We start from the raw sequence: 21089 nt of genomic DNA on the forward strand, positions 1-21089 counted from the left end.
TGGCACCAGACTCTACTGAAAGAAACACGCCTAAGATTTACATCAGCTTAGTACATCTTTCAAGCTTGCCACAAATGCACAACTGAAGTGAACAGCTTGCAATGTACTCGGCACTTTCCCAGGATACAAGACAAATCAATGAGCTCTCCTTCCAAAAGGGTGACACTACCACTGCAGAAGAGCTAACAACATTGGAATATGCAAGCAAGACCACATAGTTTCAGAAATCACATCACAGAGGACAGTAACAGCTCAAGGATGTTCTGTAAATCTTCAGACATATTTAAATAGGAGAGATTAACATCTAGCTTTACAAAGGAACAGGAAGAGGAAGAGGAGAGGGAGTCACTGCCAACCTTGCTGGTCTGGCAAGTGCTAGTCTTCCGTATTTTATTCTTTAAGATGATTAAATACAGATGTCTAGTTTGGAATGAGCTAACTCTCTCTCCAGGATCCACAGCCTCCCTTGACAGGGCTTCCATCAGCTGCAATGGGAACTTAAACACATATATTTCAGAGATTTAGGTGCAGGTCTTGCACTGAATTCCACCTCCTGCATCAGGTTCTCATGCAAGATTCTGGCCAACTTCATGCCTACTAGGAAAACCACAAGTGAAAAAAGCCCTAGACTAAACTGTCTTGCCTATTGTCAAGTCTTTCATAATACAAGGTGACATTTGATCAAATCTGCTTCCTCTGCCATCTACTTGCTGTCACACTTAAAATGGGCTGTTATTTATCTGGAAGCATACAAGGTTCCTGTAACATTATATTCAGGAAAAGGTTCTGCAAGAGAGAACTATACATACGATATTCTGTTAACGATGGCATCTTCATCTTCTTGCTCATCTGAAAATTAAATTACAGCAGGTTATATTCAATACTTAAGTGATGTTTCCTCAGGCTAAAACGTAGAAACCATTTTAATTTATAATAAAAATTTGGAATTACTAAAATAATTTATTAGCATCGATATTTTAGGAACATTTCTACCAAAATGAATAAGCTGGGGGGTTTTTTGCTAGTCTTAAACACTTTTCAATCAATGCAACTACAAAGTTATTTCCCTTTATTTAAATAGATCAAAACTTCTTGGAAACGTCTTGTTTGCAGTAGAGCCTTCTGAAAACTTTCAGACTATTACTACCATGGCTGCTGCTAGGAACTGTTCCTTTGGGCATCTCTGAAATCATAGAGAGCAAGCAAGCCACAGGGAAGCATTAAGGTCTGTACAAACTACTACTATCAACTCCTAACGAGATGTTTCATTCTCAGTACATAGTTTTGAAACAAGACAGCATTCCCAGAACAGTTGGGATGACCACTCCTTGCCGCTTGCCCTTAATCATCCCTCCTCCTGCCTCCTGGGAACTTGGGGAGACAAGGGGAAGGAAAGTTTTTGTTGTTTGTTCTGGATTTAAGATACCATGGCTTTCCTCTGGTATTTCACACCTTAGACCATTTTTGTTCAATTATTTCTCAATACTTGAATTTTTTATATTATTATCATCAATATTTAACTCAGAGGTCAATCACTAATATAGCATTCATTTATTCTTTATATCTTCCTCTATATACATCTGTGTTCAAATGTATGCATTCCTACATTTGACATAAAAGAAGAAACCTGTCTCTAAAACAGTGTCCCAGGTTTTCCATGAGAGGTCATTCAAATTTATTTTAAAATCTAAGAATAAAGCAAGCCATTTTTTGTCAGTCATGCACAAACTTGGAATAAACATGTATCCATTAACATCATGCTATTTTGAAATTCTTCTGAGGAAGTACATTGGGTTATTGCTTCTGGTTTTTTTGATGGGAATCTCATGGTGTTTTGAGAAACTAAGTCAAGGTCTCTTATGAATCATTTTGGCTAAAGAACTTTTAGTAACAGCAAACAATTTGTCCTGAAAGAATTCCAGATATCTTAACTCTTTAAATGTGTCTCTTCAGGAATATGCTAGCAGGATATAAAGTTTACCTAACTAAATGCTCACAAAGTTTCATAAAGACAGGACACAGAACAATTTCTCTTGCTAGCTGACAAGATCAACTGCCAAAAAGTTAATAAAAGTGTCTTTACAGCTAACAGTGTTTGCCAAACCAGTTTCCCCTCCCTGTTCTTCCTTATCTCCAAAGGGTTGCAGCTTTGTAGTATCCAAAACTTGTATCAGGATGAGAAGATGGTATCCATCTCACTTGTTTAACTATTCCTTACATTTAAAGGGGGAGAAGGGGAGGGGCATTAAAGGTACTAAATTTCTTGAAGAGTTTACTATTCTGAACATTAGTCCTTCTACAAAAACAGCTCTATGGTAACATGGGTCACTATAGCTCAATAAACAGTTTCCACTACGGCTCAAAGTGCCAAAATTACCATGCGTAAGAATGCTTCTCCAGCATGGTTGACTATTAGTGAGTACCAAGGTCACAGATAAGCTGTCAAGAGTCAAAGATTCTGACATTTTATAGATACTCTTATGCTATTTGTCTTTTAAAAAATACAAGGGAAAAAAGTGATAGATTGTTTTCAGACACAATGTTTCTAAAGGAAAAAAATACAGGTTTATCTCAAGGAATAACACTTCAGTGGCAAGGTCATAAGGAACAAGTTGAGAACACCAAAATAACTACACCTGAGCAAAGCAAGATTTTTTGCAAAAAATCTGCTACTTCCCTTCTGTATTACTGGCTACCTTTTCATTTTACCAGCTAAAGCTCTGAACTTGATTTTGGTGCTAGGACGCAGCCTGAAGATACTTATTCTAGAGAAGCTGACATGAAAGGAGAACAGGATCTTAAGGCTATGGAACCATCTACTTGTTCTCTCATTTCTTCTCTCTCAAAACATTTAAAATTCAGGCTGCCATGGAGCACCAACAGAACAACTGATTGTGGCCATCCACATCATCTCCAAAACAGCCACTCACTCTAAGTCGCACAATGCTAGGTACAGAACACTCAGATCCTTTTCTGAGATGCTTCAGCACACTCCCTCTCACAGTTAGTGGTATTAGATGGCATACTGAAAGCTCTGAGAAGTGACAGAGCAGGCACAAGGGAGGTGATGGAAACTTGTGGCTCAAGGATAAAGGGATCAGACAACAGAAAAAAGCACAGCATATACAACCAGATCAGTCCAGGCTGCCATAGACCAGCAGCCCAAGAAACACTGCTGGTCAGAGGCCTAGGCTCTTCTGCTTTCCTTGTGGAAGCCAAAAGAAAGTTAATCACCTATTCACTTGAAAACCAAAATTATTTTTTAATATATTAAAAAGTCTAAGCTTACCTGCTTTCCTTTTGTATCTTGTGATTATGAAGTAGGAAACTATGTAAAGAACAGCAAATAGGAGAAAACAGATCTGGAAAAAAAAATATTCCATTTATTAGGTTGCAGAGAAACACCTGGATGACAGAGAATACAGTATCAGTAATGTAAAATTTAATTCAGATCAACAAAAGTATATTCTACAAAAAGGCAACACTGTTATGTTTTGTATCTTTCTATTAATAGAAAATTAAACTAACAAGAACAGTTTAGAGTTACAAGTATTACATCCAGGCCAGCAAGTTTTACAGTAAAATTAATAAAAATCCCTATTTAGAGTGCAAATTTTTGTTTAAGAGAAGTGAGGTGGGTTGTTTTTCCACTTGGGTTGTTAAAGTTATCACAACTTGTATCCCCTTCACATGTACACCTTAAGGGTAATTGTATTTTACACAATGGGCTCTCTTACTCTGTTTTGGAGTAAGCTATCACCACATGCAGAAAGAAGAAAACTTATGTTTACTATTTCCATCATGTCTTGAATCAAGCAAATTTCAGGCAACAAAACACGAGAGAGACTCATCTGCCTACAGCAGATGACCAAGCATGAGCTAGACAATGACAATGTTTCCTCTACAATCAAAAGGCAAGGGCACAATTTCCTTCCTCTTAAGGTATGTACCTTATTTAGGTCAAATGTACCTTGAACCCAGCATGACTTCTATCAAATTGTTTCTAAGATTTAACACTAGAATCTCAATGCAGTAAGGTAAAACCATATTGGAAATCTTAGAGGAAAGATATCAAACGGCAAGATAGTTTTAATCCAACAGAAAAAGACAGAAAACAGAAAAGAAAAATCCTCAACATTATTTGCTTCTGAATGAGGCACCAGTAGCTCAACACTGCTTCTTTATTCTTATGCGCTGATATCTTCTAATTTGAGTCAGTCAGAAATGAAACAAGAACAAGGCATGCCATTCTACGATGTTGTGGCCCTCAGCCTTCAATAGGGCCTGAGCAGTCAGCCAACAGTCCTGTGTACCAATGGGGTATTCTGCTTTCTGTTAGCTTGCAGGAAACAGATTACTTACACTCTACAGGCAGAGAAGCTTCTTGAAATAGCCTAAACTGCTAAGATTCTTTTGCTTGTGAGCAATACTAGTAGCCACCTAATAAATCCTAACACCAGCAGTTAACCAACTGAATCAGGCAAAATTCTTGTAGCAGTTTTTACTATTAATGTGACTTTATACAAGGCTTGGGATTTTAATTGACTCTGCCTGGATCTGCAATTCATAATATTAGCACCTTAAATGTCTTCAACTTCAGACTGAGCTTTTGGAAAATTACTTCACTGCGCAACAGTTGGTCCATTCTTCAATCATTTCAAGATGTGTTGCCTTAAAGAACTCACTGTCTTTAAAAAAAAAAAAAAGAAAAACACAACAGGAGTGGAAAAGCTACTCTAAGTGAAAGGAAAAATCTGGTGTCCTGTGTCCAGTTCTGAGCTCCCCAGTTCAAGAGGGATGGGGAACTTCTGGAGAGAGTCCCTACCATTCTATGATAGCAAAGGTAGTTATGATAGCCCTTAAAATTTACCTCTAAATAAGCACTCTACATCCGAATCAGCAGAACTCGATGGAGGGGGAATGAATGTATTGCTCAAGTTAGTAAAGACAGATTTTTTAAAGAAATACTAATAAACTGGAAGAGTTCTGTCTTTCAGGTTACCATAATATTTCAAATTTAAAAACCAAAGCATAGGCAAGCATCTGAGCCTGGTATTTGGGTGCCCGGAACTAGCTGCCCTACACACATCTCCCAGCAGTATGACAGTGTCATAGGTCTGAAAGTGGCAACTGAGCTCATTCTCTGTGCAGGCAACACTCAGTGGCAGTGCTGAAAATTAGGTTTCCTAACTAGATCTCTGAATTCACATATTTAATCTGAGTAAGAGTTCATCACTCCAACTTTCCAGACGATGCCTCAAAGAGGGAAAGGTTTTGACAAAGGATTTCATTCTTTAAATAAGTAATTCTATAAACAAATAATATCATTAAGATGTAATTAAAAATACACTAGTATATTTTTTAATCGGGAAGAACAAAAGAAATAGAAATACCCTTGGGTGTTCAGAGTATTGTGACACAGCTTGTCCTGTTAGTATTGGAAAAAGCAATGCCATGGCTGAAAGAAAATCCTTTTCGCGGTTTCAAGTTCCTCTGAAAACTAGACCAAGGCTACAAACAGAGACATCTAATTTTAGGCATCCACTTTTGAATATCAGGGTCAGTAAAATCTTTAAAAATCTGTCAGACCCAAATAACACTGTCCCTGTGTAAAATCAATATAGTTAAATAAAACTAAGCCAAAAATGAGCTTAAGAGAAGAATTTACTGCAATCTTGTCTAGATCTTCAAATAAAACAGATCACCTTTATTCCAACTGTGATAGCAAGGTTACAGTCAAAGTGTGGATCTGTACTTAAAAGGTACATTACCTTAAAAGGTACTGAGATAACTGAGGTATTCTGAGACCACAACAGTCAAAAGATGTCTACTAACACAAACTGTAGAGGTCGTATTTCTAGTTTTAGATGACAGCTACTTTGCAACTCAGCAAGAAGTTGTAACTATATATCTTGGTGTAATTATCCCTCTTCTATCAGAATTGTGAACAATTTCATGCATATTTGGTAACATTACTACTCAAAATTCACAGATTTTGTACGTTACATATATCTTTCCTTAATGATGATTTTAATCATTGAAAGCTTCAGGATCTTGACCAAAGTCCTTTATAGTGACCAAAACAAGTGAATAAGCAAACTCAGAAATATTTCTTCAGTATCCTAACTATTTTTAGAGTGGAACTCAGTTAAGTTGACAAAAAGGAATGTGTTGCCCATGATAGGAGAGAGGAGTTTTCTTCAGCTGTCATGCTGCAATCCTGTGTTCTTACTCCTCATACTGCTGTTTGTTTCCAGATATTTTTGCACTGCAAAAAAAATACAATCCTTGTTTGTACTTTTCCTAGTTTCAGTTCATGTTTCTTAGCTGTGAGTAACTGGACTTGTACGCAGTGCTCCAGGTAAGGTCTTACAGCTGTACACAACAGCACTAAGCCTTTCTTTCTCTATTGGATATACTTCAACAAGTTCACCTGAAAATTACACTAGTACCTCAGTATTATCCTCCAGTCACTGAATCCATCCACACTGTCCTCCCAAATTGCTTCCAGCAGAGCAGGTCTCAAGTTACAGCAGAAACTTGGATTTAGGGTTCAAGTTCATCATCACGTCTGGGTTTTTTTTCCTTTTAAAAACCACATCTTAAATTCATACTACATCTATTATATTGAGATAATAGTGTCCTTTCTACACCATGTTTTAACCCTCCTTTGTATCAACTACATTTCCTAAATAATTGGTTTAAAGTAAACATTCTGTTGTTAGCATAAATCTGATCTAATACCGATACCTGAGGCAACTGAACAGTAGCTTATATTTTCACACTCAAACACAACACGTATGTACACTACACTGCAAGTACTTTCTTACTCACCTTACAGCTCTCCTACTAAGGCATACCTACCCTAGTTTAAGAAATACTTCTCAGTTTCCTGGATACTGGCCTTGGCCTATGCAAAAGAAACATTCTACCAAGTCATATGGCTACAGAAAATGCAATTCTTAACTCCCAAATGGACTTTCTTAAAAAAATACCCATAGAAGGGGGCAAACTCACATATACTTATGTTCATAGTACCCTAAACCATTTGTCAACTTCCATTTCTAATCACTTATTAAAATACATAAGTAGTCATACTGAAAGAGGGCACTAATTGAAAAAGAACCTCACACATAGATTAGCTACATTGGTATCTTCAGTAAAAGAGGAGCCTATATTCTTTAAATTCCATCTCTCCTTAGGGAAACTATTGTATGTGACTGAATTGGAGATAATATTGGAACACAATATGAAATCCAAATCATACTGCATACCATTTTCAACCAAAAAGCAACAATTTATGCCCACACATCTCTGTAGTAAGAGCTGACAAAAGTTAAGGATGTTCCAAGTGTAGCAAATCTAGGACACATTATATTCTTTATAATCCCAAATTCTCTACAAAGAGTTCTTCACTGGAGCTCAAATGAAGCTCTTCCAGGTTTGACTTGATGAGATAGTGAAGACATTGTGCAGAGAATGTACACAACTCTGATGCATACTGACACTCCCTGACAGTGTCACTAAAAAAAACAAATAAAACACACCAAAACCACAGCACAAATCTTAAAAGTTATTTCCTTCAATTCATTCCAACTTTACAGAGGGTCAAAGTAGTTGTGGACCTGTTGCCATAATTAATTAGACTGTTTCATGGTTTTGCAAGAAGCCACTTTTGCTTGGTGATAGGGGGAGAGGGCTGCAGTACAGGCCTGGTAAAGATTCCTTGGACTTTCCCTCAACTCTGAGGTTCAGACCCACCCCCAGTCTTTACATCTTGCCTCTGCCATCACCATTTAAGAATGGTAATCTGAAATGTGTGGAGGAGATGTAAAGGAAGGGCAAGATGGAGGTGACCACGCAGACCCTGCAATCAGGAAAAGACAAAAGGAGTGATGCCGGACCAGAGACAACCTTGCAGCCCACACGAGAAGCAGAGATTCCGTGTCAGAGGGGGTGAGAGATGGAGACTCTAGGTCAGAGGGAGCGAGCAGTTTAGACCGCAACCTGGAGAAGATTAACTGGGGTTGCAGCAGCCTGTAGGAGTGGCCTGTGCAGGGCTGCCCAGTGTGGGGGACCCCAAGCTGAAGCAAGGGAGGGCTGGCGAGGAGCACTTCTCAGGAGCACATTAAGCAGCAAGAGATATCAGGAAAGAAGTGGCTGCACTCCCCATTCCCTGCTGCTGGCACTGCTTATGCAGGAAGGAGGTAGTAACGCTGGGCTCAGGGCTCTAAGCCTGGGAGCAGAAGAGTGGAAGGAAAGGTGATCTTAAAGAGCTGGCTGCACCTCCACCATTCGCCCTCCTCTGTATTTTTTTTCCGTTGGATATTTCTGTTTGTTGTGCTTTAGTTTGAAGTGGATTAAATTAAGTTTCATTTTCTTCCCTAAGCTGAGTAGCCTTCTCTGTTTTGTCTTGGACCTTACGTATCAATTAAACCCTCCCTGTCCTTTGAGAGTTCCAGGGTCTGTGGCACTTAAGTCTAAACCTGGGGTTTTTTGGTCCCTGGATGGGCCTAAACTACAACAGACTGCTCCTAAGGAGCTACTTTAAACTCAGCTATGGTACGTTCTTACATACCATAGAGGAAATACACTCAGTCCATGTTTGACCAGCCACATCAAAATATAAATGAAAGTAAGAAGAGTCCGAGAATTTTATTTGGTGAAAGCCAAACAGACAAGCAAAGCAATTCCTACTAATTTTTAATGTCTTTTTTTTGTGTTCCCCCCTCCACATCACTCTAAAAAAATACATGGATTCTATGCTACACCTAGAGAGTTCCTTTTAACAGGTGGCATATTCAGAAGTCTTCAAACCTCAAACAAATAATTAATTCACATCTCTTGGTATGGACTAAATACAAACTCTGGTAGGACAGACAAGACATTTGTCTTCCCCTGAAGTTCTTAATCTTCATTTGGCAAAGGAAGTACCTCATGCTCCTGCTTAGATTACACACCCAACAGGCCAAGAGAAGCTACTTCTGGAGATGTACTGCACTACATTCTTAGGTATCTTGTATACAACTCTTCCATAGAATCATACTGTTAGATCTGTCATCAAAAGTCAAACATGATCCACGCCACAGTTTTGGATCTGTACCAGACAGCAATCCGCTCCTGTGAGAACAGAGCTGGAGACAAGCTACATAGATTTCAGTTCAAAATTATCTGCATCTGAGAGGCTGGCACTAAAGAGTCTAGCATTCAACATGAGCCATAAAGATCTGAACTAACTCAAATTATACTGTCTGTATCTCACTGGCAGTTACTAAAGATCAGTTGATGCTAACCTCTCCATATGGATGATCCTTAAAACTGTGCCACTCAAATCCATGCTTCAGATTGGTAAAGCATTATCTTCTGTTGCAAATGCTAGAGCTGCACTTCCATGCTGAGACACAATATGTTCAAAAAACACAAAATCATCTTTTTTCCCCTTATGCACATGATACAATCAGCTTTCATAATTGTATTAATGTGTGTGCATTAAAAGCTGCATTTGTGTACAGAAAGATCAACAGATTTTTTTTTTAATTTAGGACAATAATCTTGAACTGGTGTGCAGGAAACACAGTTTTAACACTAGGAAAAAGAGTACACAGTTGCATTGCCCAATAATTGCTCAACATCTGACAATCAGCATGCCCTGGTATCAAATGCTTCAAAGAGCATCCTGGGCTATGTTATCTGAAGCATAGAAAATGATCACAATAATTATTATCTCTCTCCAATCAGTATTCATCAGATCACATGTAGTGGCTGTGTCCAGTTCTAAGCTTCCAATTAGGAAAGACATTGGTAATGCAGCAAGGAAGGTCACCCAGATGGTCAGGACACCTGCATGGTGCAGACAGGCTGAAGGATCTCAGCTTGTTCAGCCTAAGAACAACAAGGCTTCAGGAGTACCTGACAGCAACTTGCCAGTAGCTATGAGGAGGTCATTAAGAAGGCAGAGATGGGGTTTGGACAGTGGTGCACAGTAGGAGGATGAGACTGGAGGTAAGGAAAAATCCCCTCCACAAGGAGGGCCAAGCAGTGGAACCAGTTGTCCAGCCAAGCTGTACAATCTCCAACGTAAGAGGTTTTCAAGCCCTAAGTAACCTAGCCTGACATCACAGCTGAGCCTTCTCAGAACAGATGACTGGACTTCAGTCTCCTTTTCCACTATCTTGAATCAATCAGCACCATTAGAAGCCACCACTTCATCATTTATGCCCTTACCCTGCTAACTTATGAATGCATTTAGAAGTGTTAGTGTAAGCACAGGCCCCTGTAGGATTATGCCAGGGGTGTCCTCACACTATGAAGAAGCTGAACATTTTACAGCACAAGAACCTTTAGTAGTAAAGAACCACCACACAACTTCTTTGCTGAAAGAAGTTACAAATATTGGTAATGTTCTTTGATATAACATTCTTCCAAGCATGAATCATACGTTCAAAATTTCTACCTGAAAAGCATCAAAGCAAACAAGTGATCATTTCCTTACACTTAACTGCATTTACAATAGAGAGTAAATCTGGAGGAGCAAAGCAGACACCAAGAATGGCATTATACCATGCTATGTATTAAATGAAAGACAGGAAGCTCCAACAACATGAGGAATAAAGGAAAGAAGGAATGAACTTCATTTGAAAGTGACTGTGTCAGTATTTTAAAAGTTACTGCTATTACATGCACCAGCATTTCTATGCAAACGATATACAAAAAAGCAGCTATACACAATAATATAATGACAAATAAATCCACCTCCTGCTGTTACTTTACAGAAGATGTACATTTCCCTAGACAGAAAAAACAGCACAGATTAAAGAGAAGGCAGAGGTCACGCCAGGTAACACCACCCAGCAGACTACATCTAAGAATATGTTTAGAAGTTGAAAACAGAACTGTCATTGTCTTGCTTGACTGATTACTACCTACAGAAAAGTTGTTGAGTTGTTCTTTTGGGGTTTAATTTTCATAATAGAAAACAACTAAACATGTTGTTGTATAGCCATCTCTTAACTGCTCTCAAGCTGCTTAAGTATTTTACTTTGCATTAGAGTGCCACAGGCAACTTAAAAGTTTCTTCCTGCTGTCCCACTTGGCAACTACTTTTGTTTACTTGCAGAAAGGATGGCAGGAATAAACAGCAAGAAAATACAGATGGAGACAAGCAGGTCTGCTTGGTCTCTTTTCCACTTAAGGAAAAACTTCCTTACTGTTCAGGTGACGGAACCCTGGCACAGGCCACCCAGGGAGGGTGTGGAGTCTCCTTCTCTGGAGGTTTTCAAAACCCACTCACCCACCTGAGTGACCTGATATAGGTGGATCTGCTTTAGCAGTGGGAGTTGGACTAGATGATCTTTAGAGGTCCCTTCCAACCTCTACCATTCTGGGATTCTTCCTAATAACTCCATTATGACACTGACATCTAAAAAGCAAGTAAGGTGTTTCACCTACTCACTGTTGACATAAGCAATGAACCACGCACATTACAAGAACATGAAATTTCTAGCTATGCTCTCAGTTTGACCTGGGTATTCATAAGATGATCTGTTTTGGATACCTAATTTTTCTCAAAACAAAGTCTTTTAAAACCCGGTCTCTGTGGTTACATTAAGTTCACTCTAATCCAGCCAGCTTTATACATTTAGCATGACACAGTAAATTCAAGCTTAAAAGAAAGTGTCAAATATGTCTTATGGCTACAGATTCATTTTAGTCATTAACACAGTCCTCGACACCTATGATTTCTCACACATGTATGGTCTCATCTCAGGACTTCACCCTGGCTTAAGACATATGCAAGAGGTTGACTCACTTTTTTTACTTGGTTTTTAGGTCATGAAGAAATCATAAGCAGTTCAGAGACTGGATGTTTAGACTTGCTCATCTAAGAAAAATATCCAAGATCTAAGTAGAAAACATCCAAAGACATATTCAGTGCACTAGAAATACTTCTCAGGAGAAGATAAAAGTCAACACCCACAGCGCTCCAGAAGGTAGCTTCCAGGTGTCATTCACTTAAAACCACCTTCTAGTTAACTTCACCAGCAGAAGAGCATCACTTCAAACTAACAGAGGAATCCAAATCAATACATGGATGTTAGCTTTTACACTCCCTTTTATATATTTAATGGTAATGTGTTTATGTCACTGGCTAAGGGAAAAAAAAACCCACAATGTTTTGACACCTCCACAACCCTCAGTAATAGGCCCATGATCATTTTGTTCAGGGTACTATAGTAAATCCAGTAATATACTCAAAAATTCTCAAAAAATTACTGCAGGTCATTTTTCTGACCTGTGTGGGCTACAGCAAAGTCATTAAAATCAGATGCAAGAAAATTTTTCAGTATTAGTGCAAGATTTTAAAATGCCCTTTAGAATTAACACCAGTAGTACTAACCTAGATTGCACTAACATTCTGCCTCTGAAAAAAGTCAGGCTATAATAATAAGTTCTATTAAAACATCAGAGTCATTCCATTAAAAATTCCTTTCTGAAAAAAATAACCTCAGAAGCCTCATTTAATAGAAACCTAGTATATAAGTTATTTGTGTTAAGACAGCTTCTTTTGCTAATACTGATTTCCAGGGCAAGACACATAACTATCTTTAAGGTAGAGGCTCATAAAAATCCTCTTGTCTTCTCTCAAATACATACTGTGCAATTTTTAAGTAGGACATTTTTTTTTCACCTCCACTCCCAAAAGTCAAATATATTTTAACTGCAATATCTTTTTTCTTTCCATAGTTCTCACCAGTTATGCTGACTTTCTACTGGACATAAGTTAAGAGTCCTAAACTCAGTAAATACTTTAGGCACATTGCTATCGTCAAATTCAACACAAACTCACCAGCAACAATTCCTCCCATCAGCTAAACATGTTAGAAATAGGGATACTCAAGGCCTAAGTAGGCACTTGAAATCAACAGTAAAACTATAAAGCACCACATTTCAATGACAGTTACAGAGCCCAACACGAAACCACACCTCTAAGCCAAGAAGGTAAAAGAAGGGGGGGAAAAAAAAAGAAAAAAAAATATCAAGCACTGCTTCTATCCTCTGATTATTAAACTTAGCCATACGCAGACTGCAATGTCATCTATATACACAATGCTTGCTGTGAAGAGCATACCTGATCAGAAGATAGAGGAACTGAAAATCCCAAGGAATAGTATTTTTTAGTTAACAAAAATTTTCCAAGGCAAATTATTAATGTAAGTGCTCAACATTAAAACAGTATAAAGCACTGGGCTCTTCCTTAGAACCATGTTGATGGTAGTCAGAAACAGCTTTTAGCACATTCAGTTAATCAAGAAGTCTGAGTTGGGAGTTGCTCAGCCAACAGTACGTTGTAGTGGGTCTGGGACGGTAGTGATTTTCCACAGCAGCTCCTGCAGTGCTGTGTTTACTGTTGATATCAATATTATGACTACCGCTTGCACAACATCAGCGCTGTCCCTCCAGCATTCCTTCCCCCACCAATAGCTGTGGGTGGGCATGATCTTGGGAGGGACTATGGCCAGGACAGCTGACCCAGACTGACCAAGGAGGTATTCCATACCATATGACGTCAGCTCAGTAATATAAACTGGGGGAGAGGAGCAGGAAGGGGAGGCGAGATTCATTTCTGGCCTTCCCAAAGCAACCGCTACGCGTACTGAAGCCCTGCTTCTCGGGAGGTGGCCGGACATCGCTGCTGATGGGAAGTAGAGAGTAACAGCTTTATCTGCTTTTGCTTTGCTTCGCGCGCGGCTTTGCTACTTATTTATTAAACTGCTTTTATCTCAACCCACGAGACTCCCATCTTATTTTCTCCCCTTCCCTGGCTTGCTGAGGAGGTGGGGGATAAAGCGGTGTGGTGGGTACCTGGCATCCAGCCAGGCTCAAACTACCACATACGTACAATATACATTCGACATCAAGCTGACTGAACACCAGCATGAGTCCTGTCACCATGTTTGTAAAAGTAAATTGGGCCTCAAAGAGCAATACATCAAAGCTGCTGAAAGCCTGAAGCAATTTCACTTGTCACGTGAATGACTAATATGGAGGTTACAGCAGTACTTTATTCCAGGTCACCTCCACCTAGCTGTATGCTTACCTTCTAGAGTGATGCAACAACAAAAGCTATTAATTATTACATGCATAAAAACAAACTAATCATGACTTTGAAAGTTTCTCCTGTTCCTGTGTTCTAAGTTATGTAAATTCTTCCACATTAAATGTCACCAAGAAGTCAGTGTCCTCAGTCACTGGGCAGTATGTATTTACCTTGAAAATCCTTGCAGCTTTCCTGTAAGAGGCATGGAGAGAATGGAGAGTATCAGAGAAGCTAAGACTTTCTCAGAGTTATCATTGCCCTACATGAGGATAAACAACTAATTAAATAGGGGAGGACGGAAGGAAAAGAGAAAGCGTAACATTCAAATAAAAGCAGAAAGCTTATATTGAGTAAAATGTTTCCTTTAGATACTTTTTCTTCATCCAAATTTCTATCTATGTCACCGGAACTGAACCCTCACTTCTAGAATTTCTTATAGAATTACAGAATTTATAAAATGTCTTCACTTTCTTATCATAACTCCACTGACAACATGCTTCAGATTTTCTCTCCACTCTAACATTACCATCATCTCCTCTCCTGCCCTGCTTTCTGCTTCACCCACCCCTCAATTCCCCTTAACATCTCTGAAAACACTTCTTTCTACAGGGTCTTGTGTTTATACATACAATCACACTGAGCATCCCTACATCATAGCAAAGATGGACACATCACATCCTGCCATCATACCTAGGCTCTCTACTACATGAGCAGCTATCCAAACACAACCCAAGATGGATATACTTGCCTGTGGTCTTACAATCAATAGCTGGGTCTGCTTGCTGACAGTTCTTCCATGTCCCATTAGATTTCCACAAATTTAATTTACACCTTAACCTAAATTTTCTTAAACAGACATCTGTACCTTCCATGAAATGTGTTGTCCTTTGGGCAACTGTTACCGCTAAGAAACACACCAATATTCAAAAGGAAAGATTTTTTTAACTCTAACTATTAGCAGCTTTTTATGTTTATTTTATGGAACTGGAAAAAGCAGAGCTCTCCAAAAGTTGTTCCTGTTTTGAGAATAAGCATCTCTCTATCCACTTGTCTATGCCAAGTATTTGGAGATGCCTGTTGATTCCAGATGGATGAACCAGTGCTGACCCTTAGGACCAGCAGCCAGAAAGTGATTCATCACTTCTTAAGGTTTGGTACAGAATGCATGTTTACAAGTAAAGGTATGTTTTTAAGATGATAGAATGATGTCAACATTTTAAATATGTAAATGCTAATTTTTCAGCCTATATTTCATGTCCTTACCAAAAATATTCCTTTATTCTGTTACAATTCTTTTCCAAAACATATATTTAAAAAAGAAGCAGTATCGAGAAACCTAGGCAGTTATTTTTTAGATACAAGAAGCCATTTAAGATATAAATTATTTCAAGTCTTTGGCATATGGACAAAATAAATTGAAAGGCATTAATTTTGAGTAAAAGATAAACTTGCATAAACATTCAAACAAAAACATTTAAGAACAAACTTATTCCAAGTACTGAAAAGTCACCTATGCATCTAATCAGCATTTTCTTCCTGGCTCACTAGCACAATCTCATCACTTCTGGCATTAAAAAAAAAAATAAAAAATGCTTGTGACAATTACAATTTCTGTCTGGGGCATAAATTTAAGGAAGCAGAAGCAAGAGTACACTATTCACATGAGTACAATGCTCAAATTCACTTTCTCACTTTACATTCCTACAGAGGGGAAAAATCCAGTAGTAACCACACTGCACTAGTTCACATAGAGAAATACTGAACACCTCTCTAGTCCAAAATAGGACAAGAAGAGAAAAGGCACAAAAAGAAAACAAGAGATTTAAAAAAATGTCAGAGACATGACAAAGTTGCAGTTCCCTAAAAAGTCCTTTCTAATCTGCTGGAAATTTTTTAGATTCAGATTTGCACACACACACACACACACTAAATAAGCATTGCATTGCCTGTAACCAAAAAAAAAAAAAAAACAAACACCAAAACAAAACCAGAAAACAAAATAACAAACAAGTACCTCAATATTCAAAAGTGGTATGGTTTAATAAAAGCTTTCTTGTAGAGGAAATTGAATCAAGAACTATTCTCCAAATACCTAGTGTCTAAAGCCTATACCCTTGAAACACTTAATCCTTCAAAGAGAAGAATCCAACATTAATCATAAAACTTTGTTTCATGTGTTTCAGCATCCGCCTGGACTTGCAAGAGTTACAATAGCACTTCTGTACTTGAATTTAGGTAACGAACAAAATCAGGCCTGGTTGAATATTTAACATAATTAATTTCCAAATATACTGTGTTTGTTCCTAAGTTTTTTAAGTAACAATTCTATGATTACCAACTTGGGTTTTTACTAGTTTTTCCCACACTACAAATGCAAACATAGTGTCTTTATTTTGCTGAGGAAACCTTATAACCAAGTAAATGAGTATATTTTTATGAACTCAAAACTCCTCTATCTTGTTAATGGAAAAAACAACACTAAGATTAGAGCTACATTTTAAAAATACATATTAGTACTGTAGAACAGAAGACTCTAACTGGAAAAAAAAAAGGAGTGAAAGAGCATTCTAAAAAGTAAAGCCAGGGGAACACAGAGAGACTGAACTATTGCACCTGCTTGATTTGCATTTCAAATAAAGAGCTCATGACAATACTAGCAGGCACGGAACACTTTGATAACTAGGCTGTTTAGACAGATATAATAACAGGACACAAGGAAAAAGCGGTCTCCTAAAAGTTTCAATATCCTTCCTGGATGTGGAAGATCTCAGCAAACTATAAATTAATGTGAAGAACCAAGATAGGCAAACTAATTAAATATACAGAAATAACTGATAGTATCAGACCAGCACAGAGCATGTCTGGCCTTTCATGGGAATGCTTTTCATGGGAACTTTTCAACTCTTTCATGGGAATGCTGATCAAGTACAGAACACAGACGCTCTGCTATAGTTTGTAACCAACTGAAGCTGCTTTTCAGAAAGATGTCCCTTTTAGAACAGGTTATGACTCTGGCTTTATTAAGTCATCTCTCACTGACTTAGAGCAAACTCAGGAATGAGCCATGTCCCTTAAAGTGATAATCCAGTGTTTCATCTCCATGTTTATCAAATCTGAATTTTAAAGTTAATGCAATTCTGAAAGAGCCTGGGTGTTTTCAGTAACTGTTCCAAACAGTTCCTCCACACAGCAGATGCACATTTGAAGAGTCAAGCTGAAACTGAACCAGGGAGTTAACCTCTTGTGAGTAAAAGATCATCCTCATGAAGCAATAAAAGACAAGGCAGATTATTTTCTTGCAAATAGGCAAGAAATGTTGAAAAAAAAAAAAATAAGTACCATACAGATGCTCTAAATGAGAGCAACAGAGAATGGGCCTGAGAAACTAAGCATTATAGCACAAATCCCATCAAAAACAGATGAAGGATTTACATTTAAAAATGAACATCCTTGCTCAACCTATACAGATGTCAAACATTTTTCTTTTCAAGGTGGAACTAGCAGAAGTTGGCATCTACAGAGAGAGACCAGCAACCTTAACAGAAGGGTAACAAACCTTTAATTTTTGTTACATAACCCAACTTTATGGAAAGCTTTGTAGCTTGCTAGTTCAGAGAACAGATGACATAGAAATGAAGCACTACATTAAAGTGAAGCTTAGCTGTGCCCTCAGGACTTCATTGGGGAGTATAATCTAGAAATTCTGTGTCTATTCAAAGAAAAATTGTAAAAAGAAAGGGAAAAAGGTTTTCCTCTAAACTACGTCAACTTACTTTGATTTCTCTTCTCTTGGGAATCTATTGTAGCATCCAGGAAAGAATGGAGACCTAGTTGTGTGGCACAAAGACAAGACTACCAGACTGCATAAATTTTACTTCTGACAGGCATATAGAGGTTTCCTTCATTGTAATATTACACAATAAACATCCAAGCTTTCTATTAACCACTCCACTGTCCCCAACCCACCTGCAGCTGGAATGGAAGTCTCATGCATGTGTCAAAGCAGAACATGCTCCCTCCTCCACATAAAGGGATGATGACTTTACCCGCTACCCACACAGCAACTGTCTATTTACATATTTTCAGAAATTATATTCACCATGTAACTTCACAATCTGCAAGAGCAGGGATGATGAGGAGGAGCTGTTAACATAATGGTACATTTAAGCAACATACTCTGTGTACTTCATTATGCTTAAACTAACCACAAGTGTAATCATACTTGCAATGTGCTTCTACAACTATGTGAGAGCCACAATAAGGTCATATACTCAGCTGCAGAAGGCAGCAGTTTATGCATTCATAAAACCCTGAGGTCTTCCAACATAAATTAAAGACAAGATCACAACTGTACTAACACATGATTTAAAAGGCAAAATTGTTGTTATTATCCCAACTGATTAAACAATAACATAGATGGCATGTCATCAATATTAAAGACCAAAGTACAGTCTTAAGAGCAAGAATATTCTGCCTCCACTGTCCAAATAATGCAACACTGCACCTCTAAAATACAAGTTACTGATGCATCATGTGATTCCTTACATGACTACACCAATAGGAAGAGTTAACAGTTGCTCTGGAAGGGCTTGAAAAGCTTTAGAGAGATGTAGCTGCAGTATATATGAGCTAATTCTCTAAGAAATTAATAGATCTTCACTATTTGTAACAGTACCTGGAAAAGGCTGTACACAGCCATTCCTTCAGACTCAAAATTTCTGCATCCCACTAGGTACAAAAGCACAATATGTAGCATTCAGTGTATCAGTACAAGACTCTGGTGGATTCAAGTAGGAGACAATTAGCACATAAAGAAATACAAACAGAAAAATGGACAGTAGGGAAAAGACGGATGCCAGCATCTAGAAGACAGAATTTGTCTATGCTGTTGCGTTTCTGTAGCACAAATGAGATTAAGATAAAGACTTATTTACAAAAAAAGTATTTTTCTTTTTAAACCCCAACTGGTCACAGCACTCAAGATGTATGTTACATCTACTGCCAAAAAAGAGAAGGTCCAGAAGATCTCATAAAGTAATAGTTCAGACAGTTACTTCAAAAAGCAATCTTCAGACAGATTTGTTTTGCACTCCTCAGGAAAAAAAAAAAAAAAACTAGAAATATAATACTTCATCAGCAGAAAGAATGTCTTAACATATGGGTTCATAAAATATAGAAAAGAAATGTATGCACTAGGGGCCAAAGCAAGTTCCTGTTATCAAATAACCTAGGCGTAGGCCTACATAAATCGGTTCACGGTGGTATTGTATACTATTTCCCAGTACAGATGAGTATTTTTAAAGCTAAATTATTAAATCATATTTTAACTTAAGCAACCCATTCTCTCTCAAGCAGCAGGAACTGCAAAGAGAATGCAATAACCCAGCAGGTTCAGGTAGCACATGCACAGAAGACAACACTGCATGTGTCCTATGTGCAGTGTGTATTTCCTTCCTTGAACTGAAATAAGAGACAAGCCCCATGAGCTTTGAATCGTCCTGAAAATAATTATGAGGCAGTCGGAGAAGAAACCATAACAGTTCTCTCCATCTGCACATAAGCCAGAGGGTTGCAACTGACCACAGAAGGTTGAGGAAGATGGGATAGCTCAGGCACTGCTTATGTTCTCTGTGGAGCATGGGGCACGGAGCAGCACCGAGAACCACACAAGGGAAAACATGAAGGTTACACATATCTGTAGCAAATAATGTAGCAAGACACAAGAGGATCTTCCTATCACAAGCAGTAACATGAAATCCTGGGCATACATTACAGGCACAAGGCTGCACTTGAAGGCTGAGGTGTTGAATGCTTCAAGCATGCACAGAAGTACATTCAGAAGCCCATCTACGTCCTGCACACATACACAGCATTTCAGCTCTGAAGGCACGGGGAGAGGAAACCTCCAGTGAGAAAAGAGGTGGGATCGTCACTGGCCAGCCCTCACATCCAGCTCCGAGACGGATGCACGGCGATTCCCGTGCGGGACAGGTCACCCGAATCTGTCTGGACACGGGACCAGGGGCGAGGGGCAAAGCAGCGACAGACAGGCATCGAAAGAGGCAAAGAGCGGGACAACCCCAGGGCTGCCCGGCGACGGGGACCGACAGCACAGTAAAGGGGGGTAGTGCATGTCCGGCGGCAGTGCGGCCTCCGGGGCACCGCTGTGACAGGTCAGGGAGGAAGGCGGGAGTGGCGACCGCGCAGCCGGAAAGGCGCGGGGGCCCGACCGAGGGGCCGAAAGGTCACGGCAGTGCGTCGCCTACCGTGTACTCCCGCACTTGGCTGTGGAAGTTCTGCTCGCGGATCGTCACCTCGTCCGCTTCCATCCTTCATACTCCCGCGGCCCCCGCGCGCAATGGCGGCCGCCGCCGCCGCGCCTGCTCCTGCTCCGCCGGCGGCAGGCGGGCCACCATGGCCAGCGGCAGCGCCGGCGGCTTCCCCGGGCCCTGGCGGCGGCGCTCGCGGCTACCTCCGCCGCTCTGTCACCGTCCGGCGCGGCGCGGAGGCGGCAGAGGAGAAGGAAGGGCGGGCAGCACCACCTTCAACTCCTCCTGCTGCGTCACCACGCAGCGTCCGCACAGCCACGGCCCCGCCCCAGCCGCCCGCGGGAAGGCGGGGCTGGCGGCGAGGGGGCGCGGGCAAGCCGCCCCGAGGCGGGGCGGTCAGAGGTCGGGGAGCCAACGGGCGGCGTGCGGGAGGCCGGCGGGAAGGGCCGGGGTCGGGCCGGGGCCGGGCCGGGCCGAGGCGGAGCCAGCAGAGTGGGCCGGGGCGCGGAGGGGGCGGGGCACGAGGAGCGCGGGGCTGAGGGTGGAGGTTTAACTGTTCCCTTTTTGAGAGCCCGAGCGTGCTGTGGGGACAGCGAAGCGGAGCGGGAGGGAAGAGAACCCAGCCGTGCTGCCCCGAGGCATAGGGACAGGAGGCCCCAGAGGCACTAGCAGGGGCGGCGATGGGGCTGCTACAGGCTCAGGGCCTGGCCGGCTGCCCCCTT

The 21089-nt window shown here is 40.1% G+C and overlaps 1 protein-coding gene across 2 annotated transcripts in view; it reads right to left on the reverse strand.

Moving 5' to 3' along the window:
* LMBR1 (limb development membrane protein 1) overlaps window positions 1-20642 on the reverse strand; it is an 81641-nt gene extending 60999 nt beyond the window's left edge. The window contains exons 1-3 of one of the 2 annotated variants that reach the window (XM_061996226.1): window positions 20365-20642; window positions 3290-3362; window positions 810-849 (exon numbers count right to left, since the gene is read on the reverse strand). In XM_061996226.1, the coding sequence (XP_061852210.1) occupies window positions 810-849; window positions 3290-3362; window positions 20365-20427 (176 nt within the window). In that variant the 5' untranslated portion in view covers window positions 20428-20642. The remainder of the gene's footprint in view (window positions 1-809; window positions 850-3289; window positions 3363-20364) is intronic. The other variant, XM_061996227.1, reaches the window with a different exon arrangement.
* Window positions 20643-21089: the final 447 nt, after the last annotated feature.

Source organism: Colius striatus, chromosome 5, assembly GCF_028858725.1.
Source record: "Colius striatus isolate bColStr4 chromosome 5, bColStr4.1.hap1, whole genome shotgun sequence".
Taxonomy (NCBI): Eukaryota; Metazoa; Chordata; class Aves; order Coliiformes; family Coliidae; genus Colius; species Colius striatus.